This window comes from Trachurus japonicus, chromosome 12 (assembly GCF_045865225.1).
Source record: "Trachurus japonicus isolate A0001 chromosome 12, Traja_1.0".
NCBI lineage: Eukaryota > Metazoa > Chordata > Actinopteri > Carangiformes > Carangidae > Trachurus > Trachurus japonicus.
In genome coordinates this window covers 10,512,370-10,535,598 of record NC_140918.1, presented here as the reverse complement: position 1 = coordinate 10,535,598, position 23,229 = coordinate 10,512,370, and the positions used below count along the sequence as shown (strand labels likewise).

At 42.5% G+C, this 23,229-nt stretch overlaps 1 protein-coding gene across 2 annotated transcripts in view; it reads right to left on the bottom strand.

Moving 5' to 3' along the window:
- The window catches only part of adamts6 (ADAM metallopeptidase with thrombospondin type 1 motif, 6), a 57,681-nt gene that overhangs the window by 18,261 nt on the left and 16,191 nt on the right, over positions 1-23,229 (bottom strand). Inside the window, exons 10-15 of one of the 2 annotated variants that reach the window (XM_085793105.1) lie at positions 17,227-17,368; positions 12,218-12,325; positions 8,581-8,726; positions 6,330-6,393; positions 2,846-2,948; positions 394-527 (exon numbers count right to left, since the gene is read on the bottom strand). In XM_085793105.1, coding sequence (XP_085649231.1) covers positions 394-527; positions 2,846-2,948; positions 6,330-6,393; positions 8,581-8,726; positions 12,218-12,325; positions 17,227-17,368 — 697 coding nt within the window. The remainder of the gene's footprint in view (positions 1-393; positions 528-2,845; positions 2,949-6,329; positions 6,394-8,580; positions 8,727-12,217; positions 12,326-17,226; positions 17,369-23,229) is intronic. The other variant, XM_085793106.1, reaches the window with a different exon arrangement.

Sequence of the window (23,229 nt, the reverse complement as noted above, 5' to 3'; positions counted from 1 at the left end):
ACACAAGCTTTCACACAGGTTGTAGGCAAGCTAACAGTTTAGCCACATTATCTAAACACTATATTAGGGAGCACAGCTAAGTTCTGTTTAGTCGTCGGCTCTTGTTACAATTTCTTAAAACCAAAAACCTTCAAAAATGTTGTTTTGTTCAAACTAGTTCAGTTTACCATCATAGAAAAACAAAGAAAAGTGGAAATTATCTCAACTGAGAGGCTCAAACAAGGGAATAGTTACGGATAGCTGGCAGCTGCAAGTTATATTAAACATAAATATATAAAAAAAAAACTATTATCTTAGACTTTGGTATAAGAGAATCACACAGAAATATGTGAAAAACACAACTTCTCAGGCTTTTTTAAAGGACCATATTACGACAATGCACCGCTGCCTTACCTTACACTCTCCATTGATGCAGATGTCCAGAGAGTCGGCCTGACACCGGGTGCCATCGATGACGGCAGGAGAGCGCTCTGTGTAGAAGTTGTAACCCTCTGCCAAGCAGTTCAGAGCGCAGGGCTTAACACCACCTGGTACACACACACACACACACACACAGACAGACAGAGCTCACAGTTATCTGCACTAGTACAGCCAGCACACACACACAAAACAGACAACATGACCTAATAATACACCCCTATAACAATACATGGAGACCAGCAAACACTCCAGTGTTGTTCCAGGACTCGCAGCCAGCTCTGAAATCTCCTCTCGACTTGTTGACAATAATAATCATGTGGGGAGGAGGTGGTGGAGGTGGGGAGGTGGTGGTGGGGGGAGTAAGTCAGCGCAGCTCAGATCTAAAAAACCCCGGAGCATGACGTCGCCGTAGAAAGCTGACAGCATCAGAGACAACGCTGGCAGGTTATCCGCTGTTTCTTTACATGACAGCTCCCAGCACCGCAGAGCGCCGCTAAGAGTCAGGAGGTGATGGATTTGACAAAACAGGGCCGGTGTGATAAAGGAGGTGTAACTTAAGCTCTTCCATCTCCGAAAATAAAATAAAAGCTGTGTTTACATGCTTCAAACTCTTATCACTTTTTTTTTTTTTCTTTTTCTTTGAGCTATTTGTGTTTTTAGTTAAGTGGATATTTTCCATGATCTGCAGACACTAAGGGGAGAGCTCGGAGCAGGAGAAGAGGGAGGGGAGGGAAGAGGAGGGAGGAGGGGAGGGGGGGGAGGACACGAGGCCCTCACTCCTAAACTCCTGCCAATATCTGTGATAGTACAATAGCATTTCCACTCATTCTGGCTCGGTCAGATAAGTGCTGATCCAGAATAGACCAAAGAATGAGCTCCACTCCTTCTCCTGGGAGATTCTTGACATGAGCTGTGTCAGGACATCTGTCCAAAATGTAAAAAATCTTCCAGGCCTAGACCAGAAGCAGCAGGTCGACCAGCCAGAAGCTGATCGGGGGTCTTCTTCTTCGTCTTCTTCTTCGTCTTTGTCTTCGTCTTCGTCTTCGAACGCTAACACAAGTGCACAGGAATCTGAGGAATCCTTTACTCATCAAAGAGACCTTTCCACTGTCAGCGTTAACTACACCGAGGGGCGGCCGGCCTGCAGGCTGTCATTTGTGACGCAAAAAAAAAAGAAAAAACGATGACAGCAAAGTTTTTACAACTCGGCACTGAAAAACACTACAGTATGAGAGTTTGGATGTTTGGAATATTTTGGAGCAAGAGCTTCAAACTTGTAGCAGTGGTGTTTCTTCAGTTTGTCTATTCATGCACACATCACCAGATTAAAGCTAGTTGCACAACAGAAAGTAATAGAGGAAGAGGTTATAGCCGTAGATTAATATTTACACCCACTGACCTCTAATGATGACAGCATTGGTAACGGCGCTACTTTTTTTTTCAGTAACCAGTAATTTTAAAAAGTTGGTTTCCCCCGTTACAACGTCGTTACGGTTACTGATAAAATGCGCCTCAACATATTGACTCAAGAAGTCCCATCACAAATAATACACCCGTTTAAGTGTAAATAAAAGTTTTTCAGTCCATTAACTAGTCAGAAAAAGCCGTTTAATCTGAAATACATCCATAAACGGGGTTAGGGATATGTAACTTTTCCTGGTAATTAGCCTAGTTACTATGTGGTAACTCAGTTACTTTTTGGGGAAAGCCAACTAATTACTTTTTTTTTTTAAGTGTTCAACACTACAGGTCGACTCCATCTCAACTGTATTCAACAGTTGAGATGCTAACTGGAAGAAGCTAACTTTAGCTCTGTAGCATACGAGCTGAAAAGTAAAACAGTAAATGAGAAATGTGGTGTAAATATCGACCTGACAGTTTTTAAAAATGATGATGAAGATTTAAAAATCACACTGTAGAAAAATTACATAGCCTAACTATTACATAGCTAAACTTTTATGCTAAATAAGGTCTGCGGTTACAATTAGCTAAATAAACTTTTATTAGATTAGCATAATTGGATAGTTCCCAGTCCTTTTAAATTACAATGCACACCGTACTTCAAGATGTTACGTAGCCTATTTAACAAGGTCAGACATGTTAGCTAAAAAGCTTCTGTTAAGTTAGCATAGTGAGTCCTTTAGAGTGCATTATGGAGAAAAAATACAGCTATAAGTTTAAGATACAGATTCACACCTACAGTAAATTATTTGATCATAGTTTCTGCTATAATTTAAATAATATGAACCTGATCTGGAACCAGCCAGATTAGTCACGGACCGGTGCTAGACTTTTTTTTTCCTGGGAATCAATTCGCACATTACTGATGTCAATGTGCTGTTCAGATTTTAATGGTGCAAACTTGATTTAGTTCAGCTTCAAACAAATGCATTGGTTGATTTACAAGTTTCCATCTTGAACTCACCACCAGTGTACGGCTTCCAGTTGTAGTATTTCCCACGGAAAGGCATGCTGTCGAAATCGGCACACTGCTTCTCTCGAAAGTCTCGAGATCCTGCAGGGCAAGCCTGCAAAATGGGTAAAAGAAAAAGAGTTGAGAGTTATGTTTTTGTGCCACAGCAGTTAAAATGTTGTCTTCTTTTGCTGTTACTGTCATAAAAAATGTTTTCTTATCAAAAAAGTAAGGGGTCAAAAAGAAAAAAACAAGCTTCCTTTGCGTCATTGCTGCAGTGCAAAGAAATGCAGCAGCTTTTTGCTGACTGGATGTTGGGTGTGATGGATTACAAAGCTGAAAGAGCTGATTGATTTTTATTATCACACAGAAATCAGTGAAAGAAAATGAAACAAATGGCTCAAAACAACAGGGAAATGTGATTTGTGTTAAAGCAGCTAAACCTCGCAAGTGCACTTATCTATAGTCTTTTAAAATGCAGTGGTGATGCAGGCTAGCATGCTGTTACCATTTTGTATAAGTGAATTATCTGCAGAGACTTTTTCTTTATTCTGGGAAGTTTTTATTTGCACAGACAACATCATTATTAAGAACTGGACAAAGTCTGTCTGAAATGTCACATTTTATTTTCAGACACTAAAACAGACTTGTTTCTTGGAATTCCTAATTGAGACCAGTGTGTTTTGCATCTGGAGAGATTGCTTTGTTTTCATGTGTGGATTTATGATGGATAATGAAGCATTTCTTTGGCCGGGTAATTAGAAACATAAACTGAGCCAGAGAGGATCGGCAGGAGCCCATTGCAGCCAGCGCAGTGCAGCAGCAGCAGCAGCAGCAGCAGCAGCACAGGCTGGTGCGGACCTGAATCTGGCTCTGGCTCTGGACTTATCTGGGATGGGACTCGGCTGTGTGGATGTTGCTCCAGTACGAGGAGGTAAAAAGTGGAAAGAAGCACTTTATTGGTGTGAAAAGGTCCTTAGAAACCCCCAAAACACTCTCCCCCAGGACAAATAAAAGCTCTTAGGTCAAAGCTGTATTTCACATGCTGAAAGCGTTCCACGTTGGATCGGACCACAGGGAGGCCGAGCCACTTTCATTACCACTCGAGCGTTTTGCCAATATGGCAGCTTTAAAACCTGCACATCAAACATGCAGATTGAGTCAGAAGAGACAAAATAATATTATTACAAGTGTGTGTTGAAATGACAACAAAGGCTCAAATGAGATTTACATGTGCGAACACGTGTTTAACGGCAGAAAGAAAAAACTCATAAGATCACATTAGAGGGGGGGCTGCAAGTGAGAAGTGTTTTCATTTTCAGTTAACCTATTGATTACTTTTTGATCAATAAAATGTAAAAATGTCTTTGAAACATTCGTCCAAGAAGAAAAAAAAAAAAGAAAAGCAGTAAGTTTTCACATTTGAACAGCTGGAACCAAAGTATAATGTGGTGTTTCTTCTCCATGAGTCATGACCGACTCAAGATTAATAGATTTATAAAAATTTGATTTCTGATTATTTGATTGACTCATCAGCAATACAGATTATTATTGATATGGTGCATACTCCCTCTCTACTACTGCCTTCATCTTTTTCTTAATAATAAGAACTTTACCTCACCCTCTGGTGCAGACTATTGGATGTATTGGCATGAAATTTGGTCGAGACGTTCATGGCACCCAGAGGATGAATCTCAATGAATCTGGTTATAGTCTGATTTTTCCTCTTGTGCCACCAGCAGGTCAATGCTTAGATAGTTTATTGATTATCTTTATTGTGTGAAGCTTTAACTAGCATCATGATCAGGGTGTGAATTATTCTAATTTGGAAACTACTTTGGTTTATCACCAAATATCTGAAGAAGTAATCACAATGACGAACTACTGTAGTCTTTGTTAAACTTACAGAAGTAGAATACGTTATAATAGTCATAATAGTTCTGAGTTCTGAGTTATGTGTCAAATGGGCTTTCAGCCAATCAGAAGACGGCATCTTGACGTAAACCTTTATGATAATGGTAGCAGACTTTTCCTATAAAGAAACTTTCCACAGGGCAAAATGTAGTAGCAGTGAAGAGGAAGGGAGGGCGGCACCATTAGAAAATATCAGACCAATGATCAGTGTAAAAACAGCTGGGATATAAACATCAATCTATCTGTGTGTGTGTGTGTGTGCAAGACAGAATATGTGTCATTGTATCTACATCTGGTGCTCTCTCTCTCTCTCTCACAGACACACACACACACACATACACAAGCACACACACATTTCCCTGGACAAGGTGTGGTCAGTGTGATGAAATAGCGGTTAGGGGTGTTGTTTGTTTTCCAAAGAAAACACTCAGTGCTTGCTCTCAGCTGTTATTTTTAAGACTTGCGGTTAAATGTCCACCAGGGCCCTAACTATTTCAATTTTCACCTTGTGAAAAAACGGCCACCTAGAAATAGTTGAACAGAGATCTCGACTTGCAGCCATGTTAAATATTTGTTTAAAGCATTGCTCCAGACCTCAGAAGAAGAAAAAAAAAAAAAAAAAAGGTCTGCGAATTGCTTTTCATGAAATACACTCTGAAACGATCATCACCGTCGACTCGAGTGAAATGTCACAAACAATATATGAACTATAAAGTGAAGGCACAAAGACGAATCAACCCCCAGAGTCACCGGGGGGATATTGATTCGCAGCCTGTGCATTTTTATCATCGTCTGTCCCACGTTCCAGGAAGAAAGCACGTCGGACAGCTGAGAGGCGCCGCGACGCTGCTCGCACATTTCACTGTGTTCACTGTGAAGCCGTTTCTAACAGAACATGTTCTGCAGGGGGAAACACGGAGCTGTGAGGCCCAGTCCAGTCCCACGATACGATATTACACTGAAGTCACAATGGGATAATTGTGATGTGATGTTAAACGTTTTGTTATATGCCGAGGTTAGCAATAACATTGTGAAACACTGTGATTTATTACATTATTGCCAGAAATTATGTCCCAGAAGTTAAACTTTGTCAACATCCATTTTATTTAATAAGATTAAAGTCTGTTTATCTGACTTCAATCATTTGTATTCTTGCAAAATGGGACAGACTGACCAAGATAGACATAAAAAGTACCAGAAACTTAAATTCATATCTGCAAGTCACATGATAAAAGATCAATATCGGCCATCTGTTTATTGATACGATACTGCCAAACAACGTTTTTTCCTGCTACCCTTAGTTGCAGCAGTATGTTAGCTCTCTGTTTCTATGGTGAAAATAGCTTTGATGCTTAATTATCAGCATTATATTGCAGGTTGGTAAAGTAGGGTAGGCTGCATGTAGCCTGAGAGACAACACCCAGGGCAAAAAAAGCCTAACAAGCACATGAACAATGGTCAGAGAGGTTTAAGTGAGAAAAGTAAACATCCACAGAGGACACCAGGCTCATGTAGTTGTGTACGTTTCTTTAAATACCAAGCAGAGCAGGGTAAAAAGAAAAAAAAAAGAGAAGAAACTCACGTCGGTGTTACAGGATCTGTAGCGTTTCCTCTCTCCAAGACAGTACTTTCCTCCTCCAGACGGACTGAGAGACACAGGAGAATTGAATGAGCGGGGGGAAATTGTGAAAAGTGAGAGGACATGACATCTTCAGTGCATCACAGTGAACAGCATAAATTCACAGATCTCAGATTTTCCTCAAGGAAGTCATCATCTCTGGGATGTTAGTGAGTACATGAGGAAAGGTTTGGTGATTGCAGGTCGTGGAACAGGCCTTAAAAAAAGACGTCTGCCAAAAGTCTGTCTGCGTTCGCTGCTTTGCTGAGCGTGCGCGCCAATGATTCATTCATGAAATCCAAGCTGAGCTGAGAGCTCTTGAGTGTGACATGACATTTAGATTTGGGAGGGAGACTAAAGTGTGTAAACCTCAGAGCGATTCTCCGCTCGCTGTGTTTTTTTTTTTGTTTTTTTTCTCGTCTGCTCACACACACACATACACACACATGTAGATTTGTTTTTCTGCTCTTATCATCTCTTGCCTTCTTCTCACCTTCATTAGCCTTCCCTTCTCTCCATCACTGTTTCCACTTCACTGCAAGAGACCCTCAGACAGGCTCTGTAATGAATGTGGTAAAGGCTGGTCTCACTGTGTTTTCTCTCCCTCCTCCTCCTCCTCCTCCTCTTTGCACTGATGCCTGAGCGGCAGCGATCACCTTACACAGGTGTTCCACATTATGCCGGTGCCTTCTCCCCCCCCACCCTCCACCCCCTCCTTCTTTTCTTTCCCCCCTCTTCCCTCTGGTTCACCCTGGCTCTTTTCTCGTGTCTTCCCATGACGTGTTTCGCGTAATATCTAGCTTCCAAAACAAAGGAATGCAAAGAAAGACGAGAGAGAGATGGATAAAGAGCCTCCAGACGTCTAGCTGCCAGACGAAGATGCACTGGACAGCGATCTGTCTGGTGCAGACACACGGGACGGGAGGCCTTAAAACAAAACTAGGCAGGTCTATAATCTGCAGTGGAGAGCGAGCTGTGTCTTCTTTAACTGACTGCACATGCTCCATCTCCAACTGCAGGAGGAAGAAGACTGAACCCATTCATCCTAATATTGTTATAATGGCTCTAAATAACTTGTAGATATATGATTTTATGGGGTGGTGCTTGCCTTGATTGACAGGTGCAACAGCGTATGACCACCTCAGGCTTCCTCCCCTTTGCTCAAATCTAGATTTTCCAGCTGTGGAAACTGATCCAGTCTTGTCTTGTCAACTATAAATCCTTGCTCGACTCTGCAGATAATCACACTTTTACTTTAGATGATATGTACAATATGTACAATTTACACATCCAGAAGTTGTAGAGTAACTTTAATATCCATTAGGAGTCATGTGTCAGCCCACCTGCCAAGGGAAAGGACCAATATTCCTGTCTCTTTTTGCTCTGTTTTTGGTCTCCACCTTCTTTCCTGAGGGAGATAATCTGCCTCTTTCCTTTCCTGTCTGCCTGCTGTTTGCAGTGTTAGTGGACAGCAGGGTTTTTAGAGCCTTTTTCCTTAAAAAATAGTTCAACATTTTGGTAAATTGGCCCATTGCCATAATCCTTATAGCCATAACAGTAGGTTTGTTACCTTTAAATGTCGGTGTAACGTGTTTTTAGAACGGCGGAGCAGAGCCGTGAGCTGCTCAGGGCTACGCTATGGAGGCTCATGGGATTTCTTGGTTTCCCTCATCAAATTCATCAAATACACAATCCAACAACTCCACAACGCTCTCATGGACAAGTTGTGACCTGCAAATTCACCACGCTCACGTTCTAAAAATAACTTACACCGACAAATAAAGGTAACGAACCTACTGCTATGACTATAGCGATTATGGCAATGGGCCAATTTGCCAAAATGTTGAACTATCCCTTTAAAAACTGCAGCCGAAACTTGTGAACTGGACGAATAAACAATAAACATTTAAGTATTATGGAGTGTTAAGGCCATGAAAGAAAAAAAGTGAGAGAAGGAAGATAATTTTTCTGTATTTTTTCTATCATACACTTTGAGAAAAACATTGAAATTTCCACAAAAAAAGGACGATTTTTCCCCCACAGAAGGAGACGTCCACTGTAAACATGTCACTACTCTAATTATCTCTACTCCCACATCCACACAGCACAGCACAGAGCACACACATGTGCACACACACGCACACACAAACACACACCTGTAGGCAGGACCTGGATGTGTGTGTTCAGCTTGCTGTGGCTTACTTTGCCTACTTACGCTGGGCTGTCACAGTGCCTCATGGAGGAGGATACACCGCCCCCACAGGTCCTGCTGCACTCCCCCCACAGCGACCAGGGCCCCCAGCCTCCGTCCACACTCTGAGGCCAGGTACCAAACGCAACACACTCCCCCTGGTAGCACCACTGGCCGGGGAGAAGCACAGACACACAGAGACAGACAGACATTTGGTTATTTTATATATATATCATCGACTCATTTCTTTACCTCAACACTGAGACACGCAGAAAACTTAGGTATCAGTTTTGCAGTCGTACTGTCCAGCAGTTATTATAAGCTCACTGTGAATTTATGTGCCTTTGTATATAATGAAATGTAGACTACGCACACACACACACACAAAAAAAAAATCCTGCTGGACTGTTTTTCCCCTCAGTAACACGTTCCCTCTCCCTCTGTTTCTCTTTGGAAACACACACACACACAAGGAGTAAATTGTGATCACGCCGTTGTTACCCACCCTGTAATTTCATTTCCGCATTAGTCCTGTTATTTCTTCTCGCTCACCTGTCATTTTCAGTTTTCTTATTGCTGCCCTGGTTTCCTCCTCGTTGAGCTTGATTTTATTGTTGTGTGCAGTTTATATGACTCAATCCTGCTTATAGTTAAAGGAATAGGTTCTTTTTGCAGCACTAGATGTAAGAATTAAGACAATTAACCTCTAAAAAATGAAAAGAGTTGCAGGAGTTTTTCTGCCATTGCTTTAAAGGCCCTATTGTATAAAGTTATATATATCCATGTGTTTGATTATAGATCAGGTCTAAGTTCTGTATTAACACTGTAAAAGTATCAAATCCTCAGTCCTAGGAGATAAGCAGCACACAACCTGCATCAGAAACTGTGTCTTAAAACGAGCTGTCGGGACTTCTTCAACTTTGTGATGTCACAGCAAAGCAGTCAAGGCTCTCACAGCCGACTTGACTCTGTCCTTTTGTTGGCAGTCAACTTCAATGTCTGGGTTTTGGACTTTTGAATAAGACCTCATCATCTTGGAGAGACTGAGATGAACAGTTTGATATGTTACATGATGCATTGCTCCTTTTATTCACCTAATTGAATAATGATGATTTAAAAAAAAGAAAGCAAATAGGTTCATTTTAACAGAGCAACATTTCATCCTGATTTTGCATGTTTTTTGTTCTCTCTGTTTAATGTTTCCTGTGCTCTGTGGGGTGTTTTCAGAGGTAGGTGAGGGATGGAAAGCACTGTCCGGCACGGCATGTCAGGAATGTTTTAAGCCTCATGTTAAGCTGTCCAGAGATCCAGAGGGAAGAAGGGATCAGAGACAGCCCTTTGTCTCTCCAACTGTGTCAGTAGGTTAAGAACCCAGAGAGACTGGGACAGTCAAGGTGAGGGCTACGTTGGGCCACTGTCCTCTTTCGCTGAGTTACTCATTCACGTCCTGAGACGCTGTCTAAACAAGATTAACTGTGGGAGAGAGAGAGAGAGAGAGAGAGAGAGAGAGGAGAGAGGAGGCAGGAGAGATGGGAGAGAGGAGGGGAGGAGGAGGAGGAGGAGGAAGACAATCTCTGCTCTCTGCAACAACCTCAGAGCACGAATCTTTTGAATCCATTTGAACACAGTGAAAACTTTAAGAAAACCGTCTCACTGTTGGTCAGTTTTCTGCCGCTCTCCCTCCTCCCTCTTTTCCCCCCTCCCTCCCTCCCTCCCTCCCTTCTCTCCTCTCCTCTCCTCTCCTCTCTCTCCCTGCTCCTGTTGGAAGGGCCTCTCTCCATTACACGCTGGGTGAGAAATGGCTGACATTCATATTCCTTTGAAGCTGTCCCCGCCAGGGGCAGACAGGGTCCGCCACTGGCTCTCCTAAAGCTGTTCCAAAAGCTGGTCCAAAGCCCCCCAGGCTCAACCTGGGGCCCCCTGTGTTGTCCAGGACCCTGTCCGTGGGCCCCGGCCCTCAAAGGCTCCACTGAGCTAATGGTAATCACGGGTGACAGCTCGTGACACTCTCCTATTCTTCCCTTTTAGACCTCGGACCATCCAGTGACAATGGCTGCCATAATCCGTGTTAAAACTGTCTCTCCTAACCTGGCTGGCATCAACAGTGGGCCGATGACCTAAAGCCTGGCCTGCTTGCGTGTGTGTGTGTGTGTGTGTGTGTGTGTGTGTGTGTGTGTGTGTGTGTGTGTGTGTGTGTGTGTGGTAGCACCGATTGCATGAGTGCACACTCAGGGAACAGGATCCCCTTCCCAGAGTGGAACAGATGCGAGCTGAGGCAGTGAGGTATCACGACCGAAGAGACATCATTACACATCAACCAGGTGCTGCATCAGGTGTCTGAGCAACAGTTAAAGGCTCCTTCCACCCAAATCACACAAGATCATAACTTTGGTGGCGTCAAGCCATTTAGATAAGGGTTTGTTTTATTTGCATTTATTGTAATTTAGCTTATTAGAATTTGAAGATTTCTACCTCCTTTCACTTTATACTTTATGTTTTGATACAGTCTTGTATCTACTCTCTACTCTGTCTGAACTCCCTCTGGATGCCTGAGCTCCCAACCTTATCTATGAGGATGATCTCAACCACTCAGCTATGGAAACTAATCTCAGCTGCTCACTGTTTCGTTCACGACCCAAAAGGCAAAGATCAACCCCAAAACTCCCAGTGACCTACGAAGAATAAAGAGTTAGTTCACACTCAGGCTTTTCCTGCAGTTCAGCGATTGCACGTTACCATGTTTCCTGCGAGCAATAAGCCTTCCCCGGGCAGGTGAGCCACATGGTGGAAAAAATGTTCATAATCCAAGATGATGTCTTGTTTTGTCCAATTAAAACTCATCAACCTCAAAATATTCACTATATAATTGCACAGCTTCAATTCAAATCTGAAAAAAAATAATTTAACAGCAACAGAAACCACCCTATCTGCATTGTATATCTTAAAGGGATAGTTCAACATTTTGGCAAATTGGCCCATTGCCATAATCCCTATAGTCATAGCAGTAGGTTTGTTACCTTTAATTGTCGGTGCAAGCTATTTTTAGTACGGCGGAGCAGAGCCGCGAGCTGCTAAGAGCTACACTACGGAGGCTCATGGGATTTCTTGGTTCCCCTCATCAAACTCGTCATCAGATACACAATCCAACAACTCCAAAACACTCTGGTGGACAAGTTGTGACCTGCACATTCATCACGCTATGAGATAATAACGGAACGTTACGAGACAGAGTTGGTTTAGAGGTAAATGCAGAGACTGTTGCTTGTTGAAAAACTGCATCCGATGGGAACACGCATCAGCGGTTTTGCATGAATTTTGACGAAAACAGCTCCGTCTCATAACGTTCTGTTATTATCTCATAGCATGGTGAATGTGCAGGTCACAACTTGTCCACGAGAGCGTTGTGGAGTTGTTGGATTGTGTATTTGATGAGTTTGATGAGGGAAACCAAGAAATCCCATTAGCCTCCGTAGCGTAGCGCTGTTCTCCAAATAGCTTGCACCGACAATTAAAGGTAACAAACCTACTCCTAAAACTATAGGGATTATGCCAATGGGCTTATTTGCCAAAATGTTGAACTATCCGTTCAAAACCATCACTTGAAGTAAGTTGGTAAGTTGTGTGAACTCTGGACGTATGAGAGAAACATCCGGTGACTTACCCCCTTCTCGATGCTGCCGGTCTGACACAGCGTCCCCTCTGCAGCCGGGATACTGTTCGTTACACAGCGGTTGCTTTTGCTAAGGCACCAGAGCTCTCTACACACTTCCTAGGAAAGAAGGCAAAAGCAAGTTGGTCAGAATAAATCAATGATATATATCAGTAACAGCGAAATGAAATTCAAATCAAATCAGAGGACGATGAAACCACATCAAGGCGGCGTCTGAAGCTCAAGCGTCACCCATATGCTTTGGATCATAGAGCATCTTGAGCAATATACAGAGGGTCAGTGGGTGCTATTAATGTTCTCTTATGAGAGATGAAGAGTCAGCTGGATCAACACCATGACTAACGTTTGCTCACGTTCACCTCGGGACCACACGGGACCGTGACATCAGTTCAAGAAATCCCATTCTTACTTCTTAGGGGAAATCAAGAGTGAGCAATCGGCCTCCCAAGTCTTAGATAAAGACGACCTGTAGGCCTTTTCACAAATATCTTTAGTATTACTGAGCGGTCTGAATAAACATCATATCTCTGTCTTCTTCTTCTCCTCCTCACCCCTCAGTCTGGGACATGAGGAGAATCCATTTAGATTAACTACAGGAATGGAGGGAGAGAGAGAGAGACGTAGGGGTAAAGACAGCACTAAGTTGCCCCCCAAATAAATAAAACCATAAAGTGAACACATGTTACAAGGACAGCTCTGCACAACCTTGCATTAGATTTCCCATTAAACCCGACTGGGTCGCCTTGTGTTTCGACTTCAAAGGCTTTTTTTTACAGGACAATTGTGTACGGCAGAAGAGCAGCCCCATGAAAAAGAGTTATGATCCCACGCATGGATTCTGACCCCGGGGGTCAGTAAATATGCCACGGCCCCGCAGCTCCCTGAGCCTATCCAGATTAAATAAAGCGGCAAACTGCCACTCTCTGGTTGCAGCGACTCCCCTCTTTACCAGCTGGTTTCAATAACCTGCCCCCTCCTCACCCCCCACCCAAACCCCCCAACCCCTCCTTCAACGCTGCGTTCACTATCTCAGCCCTGCTAAAAGGTCAGCAGTCAGCGGCCCGGGCCTTCTCCCAACATGGGACGTGGGGCTGCTTGATGGATTTACGCTAAGAGAGAACAAGCCGGCGATAAAACACTAAAAAAAAGAAAGACCAAGAAGGGCAGGGGCACTCAGCGAGGGAGCGCTGCTAATATACTCATCAAAGGTTGTTTGTTTTTCATACCTTCAGCTTCCAGTGTCGTTTCAGGTCTCAGAAAAAGAAAGAAAAAAAAAAAAACACTCATAAAGTTCGCCAGGAAGCTTTGAGCGCAGGATTATCGTCTCACTGAGAAGAGGGAAGTCGTCACTAAAAAACAAATTATCGCTATAAATTACACTAATTTCCTCTTTTGATGTCCGTGTTACTTTTCCACCATCTCTCACACGGACTCACGCTGTGATTCACAGTTCTGCGATGCCCCCTGCGGTGAAAGGGAACTTTAAAGTCACTGGATTTATTTGAAGGGCCCTAAAGGCATCACGGGCCATATTCAGTGAAATGTTGCCCAGCAGTGCACGAGAGGTTCCCAGCCTCTTCTGTTTAATGACCCCTGATACAAAACAATGGATAATATAAATAATCTGGTTTGATTTGTGAGAGGTTCAATTGAGAAGTGGTTTATTTTTTTGGATTATTCAGCTAGATTTGATCCCGTGTTTTGTGCCAGTTTTGAAAGAGATCAAACAGCTTTTTAAGTATTTGTTTTATTATAAGCTTTTATATTTGATAAGAAAAGTGGAACAGGGACAGGGAGCAGCAGAGCTAAAAGTAGTTTCAGCTTATATTTAATAATTCAAAACGTTATTTTTATTTTGTTAGTCGACCTTTATCACTCCGCAGGCGCCGACTCATGAAAACTTAGTCTAACTTATCACTTGGGAAAACTCCCAGACGCTACAAAAGTTTTGTTTTATACAGATTTTTGATATTTAACTACTCAGCATTTTACAAGAATTACGCCATAATTAGAAAAAGATCCAGAGAAATCATTTAATAATGGGAAAAGAGAAAAAAAAAACCTGTTGCTGAACAGAGAGACGCGGTAAATCTCCACCACCGTCCTGAAGATGGATGAATACGATGGAGATTTGTGTCCAGAACTTTCAGTTTGTTGTGGTCGAAACACAAAAAATGAGTGAACAAATCATGTTGTTATCTCACAGACTAAACCCGAGGAATGGGCGTCTTAAGCAACATGTTTGACCCGTGAAATATTAAAAACTACAATGTGACCGTTTGACATAATTTATAGATACATTAGAGATAAACTTTGATATATTCTGGCTCTGCCTTTTCCCCCCCTCTTCGCTTTTTTTTTTTTTGCTCTTTTACTGCAACCGAACGATTAGAAAACACAACCGAGTGCTCATGCGAATGTTGAAAAGTTCAATAGGTTACGGCTGCAGGAAACCAGACTCTTCCATTCATTAGACCTTTTATCCATTTCTGTGGTCACGCCTGTCCTGTGAGCCGTCGCAGAGGGCATCTCTTTCACAGATGGCTGCATGAAATAGATCTGATTGTCAGATGAAGAAACTCCGATCGAGCTCTGTTGAATCACTGCTGGAATCCAATCCGCTCATAAATCTCATAAATGTGTGTCTTTCATGCTGATCTGAAACCACAATTATGAGCTTAGGAGCCAAAATAACAGGGTTTGATTCTGGGTCTGTTATAATCTGCTGTCAGATATTTCTTTCAGTGAAATGAAATAACTATATGATCTCAGCTAATCTCTTTCTCCTTCTTTTCCCATCATGTGCCCAAATATTTATGCGACGCTAAACAATATCACGTTATTGTTCATTAAACCTCTCGAACCGCCGCCCGCTCGTCCTCTTTTTTTTAAAGCACCAAAGGTTTTCTCATTACCGGCCTGGGCAAGAAGAGGGTGAATCATTATCATTATAGGTTAGAAAAAGGAAAAAACAAAAACAAAAAGACGACGAGTGTTGACTTCAATCCTTCATCTCTCTGTCTGGGACGTTTACAGACTAAAAAGAGGAATAAGGCGACGTGTGGAAAGACGCCCCCGAACCAGCTCTAATTGTCAGACAATAATAAAACAATTACCTTCCTCACATGTTTTACTTCCCCTTTAATCTCAGCATGGAAATATAAACTCGAAGAAAGCTCTAATTATTACCTTATTACCCACCGAGGGGAGGGACGGGCAGGCTTTCATCACGGCTGATACCTCTAATCAGGATAAAGTCTATTAACGACGTGCGTTTCCTAAATGTGTTTAACCCACTGGGATCATTTGTATGTCACAGTGAAGTCAATTAACTGATTAGCAAACAGCTTCTTAGAATTGATGGTTAATCAGTGATGTCAAACACTTTTTTTCTCCTGTTCCCAGATTCTCAAATGTGGGAATTAAGAAGAAACCGTCTCTCGTTGTCCTCTGCGTCACACTGCATTTATAATCTTTAAGTGTCACTATGTTGTGTGCTGTCTGCTCGTGTCACAGAAATATTTGTATTCAGATTTATACTGAATAAGCACACGCTGCCAGTAGCCTGCAATCATTTCTGTTTTCTATAGCAAGATATACTCTGCCTATAGACTCTTAGCTGTCCACAAGTTTAGTAACGTTGTATTTTAACCATAAACAAATAATATAACATGGTTCATATTTGATCCCTTAGAAAAAGTCTAAAGTTTGTGTAACGCAGGCGCAGGTGGGAATAAATACTGGAGGTTGTTTTTATTCAAAAATTGAGGATTTCCATATAAAAGGAGGAAACTTGGATGAATATAAATAAAATTATGGAGGCCAGTGATACAAAAATAAGAAATCTGCTCAAAATCTGACAAGCTCTGTAAGTGTTTAAGTGTTTTTAGTCCACAGTTTGGATTGTATTGATACAGAAGAAAAGGTCTAATTAGAATCTGATCATTATGATGAAATTTCCTTCTATCAGTGGTTTTCTAGGCAGCAAATAACGACTTATTATTTGACCAATATTTTCAAGATTAATCATTAAAAATGAAGCAAACTGCTTGGTACTTCTACTTTAGTACTTACTAAATGATTAATCACTTAATCAATCAGTCAACAAGTTGATTATCCAGTTAATCTGTTCTCACTCCAATGATTATGATCTTGTTGGACACCACATCGCTCTGTGCTGGAGTTCGGCCAAGTCAGTTGTGTTTGTGTTTCTACTTTAAAGGGATAGTTCAACATTTTGGCAAATTAGCCCATTGCCATAATCCCTATAGTTTTAGGAGTACTGTAGGTTCGTTACCTTTAATTGTCGGTGCAAGCTATTTTTAGAACGGCGGCACAGAACCGCGAGCTGCTCAGAGCTACGCTAGGGAGGCTAATGGGATTTCTTGGTTTCCCTCATCAAACTCATCAAATACACAATCCAACAACTCCAAAACGCTCTGGTGGACAAGTTGTGACCTGCACATTCACCACGCTATGAGATAATAAGGAAACGTTACGAGACGGAGTTGTTTTAGGGGTAAATTCATGCAAAACAGCTGATGCGCGTTCCTGTCGAGGGCAGTTTTTGGGCAAGCAGTCTCTGTATTTACCTCTAAAACAACTCTGTCTCGTTACGTTCCTTTCTTATCTCATAGCGTGGTGAATGTGCAGGTCACAACTTGTTCGCGAGAGCGTTTTGGAGTTGTTGGATTGCGTATTTGATGAGTTTGATGAGGGAAACCAAGAAATCCCATTAGCCTCCGTAGCGTAGCTCTGAGCAGCTCGCGGCTCTGCTCCGCCGTTCTAAAAATAGCTTGCACCGACAATTAAAGGTAACGAACCTACCACTATGACTATAGCGATTAGGCAATGGGACAATTTACCAAAATGTTGAACTATCCCTTTAATAATAATGGACTGATATTTGTTTACACGTGTGCGATCATGATCTGTGGTTGGTTTCTGTCTGTCAGTGGAGAGGAGAAGAACAGGTGAAGTGAAAGATGCTGGTTTCTTACCCCATACTTGCACTGGCGCGAGGTGGCTCCGTACTGGAAGCGACACTGCTCGTCTGCATCGTACACCTGCCCCGGGGCCACTGTTGGGTACAGGAAGTCTCGTTTCAGAGGTTCATTGTCCAGACACGTCCCCCGACCTGAGCTGTCAAAAAAACAAACCTACAATAGGATTGTTTCTTACACAAAGGAGCCTTTCTGCACGATCACAGCCCCAGCAGCAGCAGCAGCAGCAGCAGCAGCAGCCCCCCACTCCGCCCCTCTTCACTTTTAAACCTCAGCTGTGGTGTTGTTTGACTCATTTAATTTGACCAGACCCAAACTACCGCAGCAGGAAGCTTGTCAGAGATTCAAAATGACATGTAATTAATGTTGATATTACACATCAACACCTCCTCATCAAAGGGAGTGTTGAAGCACACGCAGAGACGTTTTTTTTTTTTTTACCAGAGGCGAAGAGGGCAGAGCTGTCGAGGCCGACCGACCCTGCCTGCCTGCCTGCCTGCCTGTCTGTCTGTCTGTCTGTCTTTAAAACACAAACCCTCTCTGATTATATGGCTCTAGTCTGCGCTGCTGCTGCTCTGTATGTCACTGCTTATACTGAATCCCACAGAGGAGCCAATAAAATGACAGAGCAAAGGGGGGGAAGGAGGAGAAAAATCTGGAGTGAGCTATGGGTCATATGTCCAGGCCTACGATTATGTTTAGTCTGTTTTGTCAGATAGAAATATGTGCGCTCACAAAGGACTCACAGAGGAAAAACACACACACACACACACACGCACACACACACACACAGCCATAGCAGTTGTGTATTCCAGTAGCTCACAATCTTGTGTCTTTTGTTGGTTGCGTCTGTTTATCCTGGGCGATGCTGCCTGCAGCGGCTCAACACGTTCATGTTTTGGTGTTATTCCTTTGACCTTTCGACCTTTGTCATGTAAGAGGCTGAAATCATGCTAAAGACCAAGTGCCAATAATAAACAAACACAGATGTGTACTCCACTCTGCTCTCTCCCTCTCTCTCTGCTCCTGCCTCCTGAGTCAGAGGATTCACTCAAGGCAAAATATTACTACGAATATTTACTATAACACTGCGCTCTTTTCCAGCTGTGGCAGCTGCAACATGCAGTGGAATTCTTCCCATCCCTCGAAAGGAAAAGTGGGCCTGGTGACAACAATAACGTCGAGCGAGGCTTTTGTGTGATTGAGCAGAGTTAAACAAGGGAGGAGGAGATGGAAAACTGAAACTAAGAGTTAAAAACACTTATAAAACAAACATGTTTTTAGTCTTAAAGGCAGCGCTGACACTTCTCACCTCTGTATCTATACAATGTGAGTCAATGGAAATTAAGTAGTGGTGCTTACAGCTTTAAAAGTGCTACTACTGCTTTAAGAACAGGTCAGATGGTTAGATGGTTTTTTAATATATTCTAACAGATACATGCTTAAGCTATTATTTTTAATGTATTATTACAATGTAATTTGACTGAAATGATCCTTTTAGAGGACAAACGCCCACTCCCAGTCCAACTCAACAAGCCATAAATCTATTACTAAGACTATGTTCATCAAATTGTTTAACACTACTGTTTTTTTTCTACATCCAGCAGCGGCAGCACAATTAAAGGAATAGTTACTGGGATAGATACCGATGCGAAATGAAATGAAGACATTTTCACAGGTAGAAGAATAGAAAGTGTATTTGGATCAACTTGAATATGCAAAGTGTTCGCTCTTTCCCCCCCTTCTCTCTTCCTTCTTCCCTCCTCTCTCCGTTTTCTCATTTACAGAGTACAATAATCCCATTTCCTTGGCTCTCGTTCCTCGGAGGATCCTCTCATCACAGTGAGAGCCTCTGAGGCCGCCAAGACTCCCCGTGCAACCGAGGGCAAGCCTCACTATTTATTGGTTTGGAGAGAGACAAAATAGTCAAAGTTTAAACATAGAGGCTATTATTTGACATTGTCGCGAAGGCTTCCTGTCCAGCAGATTCAGCCAAATTCATTATGCTGAGCGGAAATATCCTTTAAAAAAAAAAACAGAGAGCATCGGAGACCCCTGAACTCTGACACCGACGACTCGTGTAGATGTTAACCATCGTGGTTGGATCTAAAAACCAGCAGCAGCAGCAGCAGCACGACTAAATCAGACTAAAACCTAACAATTATCACAAGGCACAAGTCACACAAGTCTAATATCAAATTCAATAGAGCATGTGGTGCTGTGAGAGTTTAACAGACCCGAGCTGCCCGCCCTTTTATTATAACATTTATAGCAAACTGGCAGACTCTCTCGCAGGACTTGGGAGAATAAACTACGACTGAACTGTGAGTGCATTCATAAACCATTCCTAAAAAACCCAAACAAAGCGCCACATATTGCTCGAGCAAAGACAGTGAGTGAATCTAGGCCAACCACCACCACAGCCAAAGTTGTTTACTTGGCAGGGAGAAGCATGTGTGATATCCAAAACGCTTGATTGAGGGAGAGAAAGGGAGGATAATTGGAGTTTACAGACAGAACCGCTTTTGTAAGAAACATGAAAGCTAAATGCAATAAAACTAAAAATGAGAAGACTTAAACTCAACACACTGGTGCAGAATAGATGAAGCCGTGGTTTATGTTTTAGGGACAGAGTTTTGAACTTTTTTTTTTCAGCTTCGGTCTCTCTCTCTGGCCAGAAACAACGGACGACGGGAACCCGGCGGAGCAGCAGCAGCAGCAGCAGCAGCAGAGAAGCGGCTCTTTGTGTCCCAGTTGGACGCCGGCGTTATAATACTGTCATCTCTGTCACAAGTGCTGTTCACTAACCCTGCGCTCACAGCTTTCAGCCGGAAACATCATCTGACAACCACGGCCCCGCTATTATCCGCCTTCTTGGAGGGCCCTGCTAACTAAACATGAATACACAAACTGACACACACACACACACACACACACACACACACACACACACACACACATCCAACCAACACTTCACCGCTAAAGTTGTATATTAGCATTAGCGAAGCAGCGCTCAGGTTTTAGAGATGAGCTCAGCTAAAAGGAAGAAGGAAGGATTTGTGTGTGTGTCAGTGTGTAATGTTAGTGTTTGACTACAAATTAAGATATCTGTCTGTCGCCCTCTTTGCTTCTTCAAACTTAAAGGACAATTCCGGGCAAATTCAACTCAGGGCTGGAACATTTTAGGTCTAAAAGAATGAATCTGAAGATTTTCAGTTTAATTGCTCCTGTTTTGCAGTTGTTGTGTCTGTCCCCGCATCGCCACGGCAGCAATGAATGGGAGCGGATGGAAGTTCCGCTGTTTAGGCTGTTTACATCCCTCAAAGCTGCAATTTTTTTTCCACAGACAGCGTCAGATGGCTACTCAAATATGCACCGAGAAGTTGGTTACTTCAAGCAAGCCGACATGTTTGTAAAACTAGATTTAATTCAAAGTCTTGTGGAGTCTCGCAGAGTCTCGCGCGAGACCCAAGTTGACGCGCTCAGTGTGTTCACGTGCAGTCGGAAGCTCTCGTTTGTGTCATAAACACAGGAATATCATTGCTGCCGTGGCGATGTGGGGACAGACGCAACTACCGCAAAACAGGAGCGATTAAACTGAAAATCTTCAGATTCCTTCTTATAGACCTAAAATGTTAGGAAAATACAGCCCTGAGTTGAATTTGCCCGGAATTGTCCTTTAAATATATAGACTCAGTTACGTAGAATGCAATAAGAGACGACTCTCTAACAGTTGTGTTCTTCTTCATGCTGCTTTTCCACTGTAATCCAATCACACACACGCACAGCCAGATACATGCAGGTTATTACTGGAAGATACACAACACTGCAGCGGTGACATTTGACCTCAGTCTGAGAAAGTTGGGATTCAGAGACAAAAAAATGCATGCACATAGGCTATTATTTCACAATTTCAACTTTTTAACAGCCTTTCTCCTCCCGCTGCTTCACATTAAAAGCATTCCAGGGAGGCTTTTATTGTGAAGTTACAAACTGTCTTGTCGCCCGGGCGTTCGCGTCCTTTTTCTGCACGATGGTGATAAATGGTGACGCTTTTTCGTTTTTCGAGGATCCGTTTCAAATGTTGCAGGGAGTCGGGACTGTGGTTGCAATTACTTTTGACTGACATCTTTATTAAAACAATGTGATTTTTGTTTGGCTGCACTGTAAACAGAAACAGAGACACCAGCTGGTGCCTCCGCTCTCGGACTTAAGAGCTTGATGAAGAAGTGTTTGCTGTCGCATTAAACCCAGTCTCTCCAAATCAACCAGGACTGAAATCATCAGGTTTAAAGTTGTCGTTTTTTTTAAAAGGCAGCACAGTTAAATCAGGGAGGAACACCTGTCAAAGCAACACAAAGGCTCTTCTGTCAGTGTTAATGTCCTCATCTGAACCTATAAACAACCACATTAACACATTTTTTTATCCACTTAAGGAGGTTGGAAGAAACTATAAACACAATACTGACATATTATCACCTTAAAAGGTTAATACGGTGACCAATCAATCGCATATTTGCATATTTAAACAACATGTAGCATCATTAGCGTTGATGTCTCTGGAATCTAAGTCCAATTTTCTCTCTCGCTTTCAAGTCTTGCTTTGTTCTCCACCAAAATTGTTTGTCCGTTTCGCCGCTAAACGCTTTCCCCAACTCTGTCTGTCTTGTTTGTCCGGTGCCAAGCAAGTAGTGCTGCACAGTGGGTTTATCAGCTTTTTCCACTTAGGACAGCTGCAGTCTGCTGCGAGTAGAAACAACACAGATGAAGAGCGGCGATGCTGAACCAGAACAAAACCAAAACAATTAGCTGAAAGACACACAAATAATGGAATCGAGCTGCGGAGACCGAGAGAGAGTCTGTCCCCGTTTCACATCATAGCTACGCGATCGTTTCATTTCCCCGGCATCGATCGGACACCATGACTCACCCACCCGGAGACACTGTGAGACATGTTTTCCTATATCTGTTGCACAACTTCTGTCGAGCAGAGTCAACGTGGCTCTCTGCGATAGTTTACAGTGATTCCCGCCATCGCTGCGAGCAAAGCAAAGCAAAGCAAAGCAAAGCAAAGCAAAGCAAAGCAAAGCAAAGCAAAGCAAGCGATGCAATTTCAGAGAGAGCTGCTGAGGAATCCTTGACCTCATTCTCTGGTAGTTAAAGACGAATAACATGTTTCTCAGCTGAGGGGGAACAATGAACACAATGAAGCTGTTTCCCAACAGTGGCCCGAGCCCTCCCAGGAAAAAAAAAAACTACAATGCACTTTTCCAATTCACTCTGGATGGAGCAGCTCGGTCTGCATCTGCAGAAACAAACATTGCAAAAACTCAAATATCTTACTAAGAATATTTGTCTTATTTCTAGTCAAAACAAATCTCATTATACTTAAAATAAGACTCATCACATAAAAAGCAGCTTGTTTTTAGATAGCTTACTTTTTTTTTTTTTACTTCTTTCAAGCATATTTTCACTTGAAATAAGTAGAAAAATCTGATAGTGGAGCAAGTTTTTCCTCCTTATTACGAGCACAAAAAACCTGCTTTCACTGGCAGATTTTTCTACTTATTTCAAGTGAAAATTAGTTTGAAACAAGTGAAAATGATCTAAAACAAGTAAATTTTTTAGGTGATGAGTCTTATTTTGAGTGGAAAGAGATTAGTTTAGACTAGAAATTAGACATTTTGACAAGAAATAAGACAAATATTCTTGGACAGATTTTGAGTTTTTGCAGTGCAAGTCCTTCAGTGTGAGAAGAGTTCATCTGGGAGCAGGTTGGTGGACGTTCATGCGTTGGTGCTGCTGTCACCGCCAGATCCTGAACTTCCAGATGTTTCGTCTGGGTTTTTAAAACCATGCCAGGTTGGGCAGGACTCAATCTGCCAAAATGTCACCGTGTCACTCTTTTTTTTTTTTTTGTTTATTTGCGTTCCTCCCAAGTTTGTGTCTCCTTTGACCTATCCCCGACGAAACAGTGGAGCGGCGGTCGGGAGCAGCTGG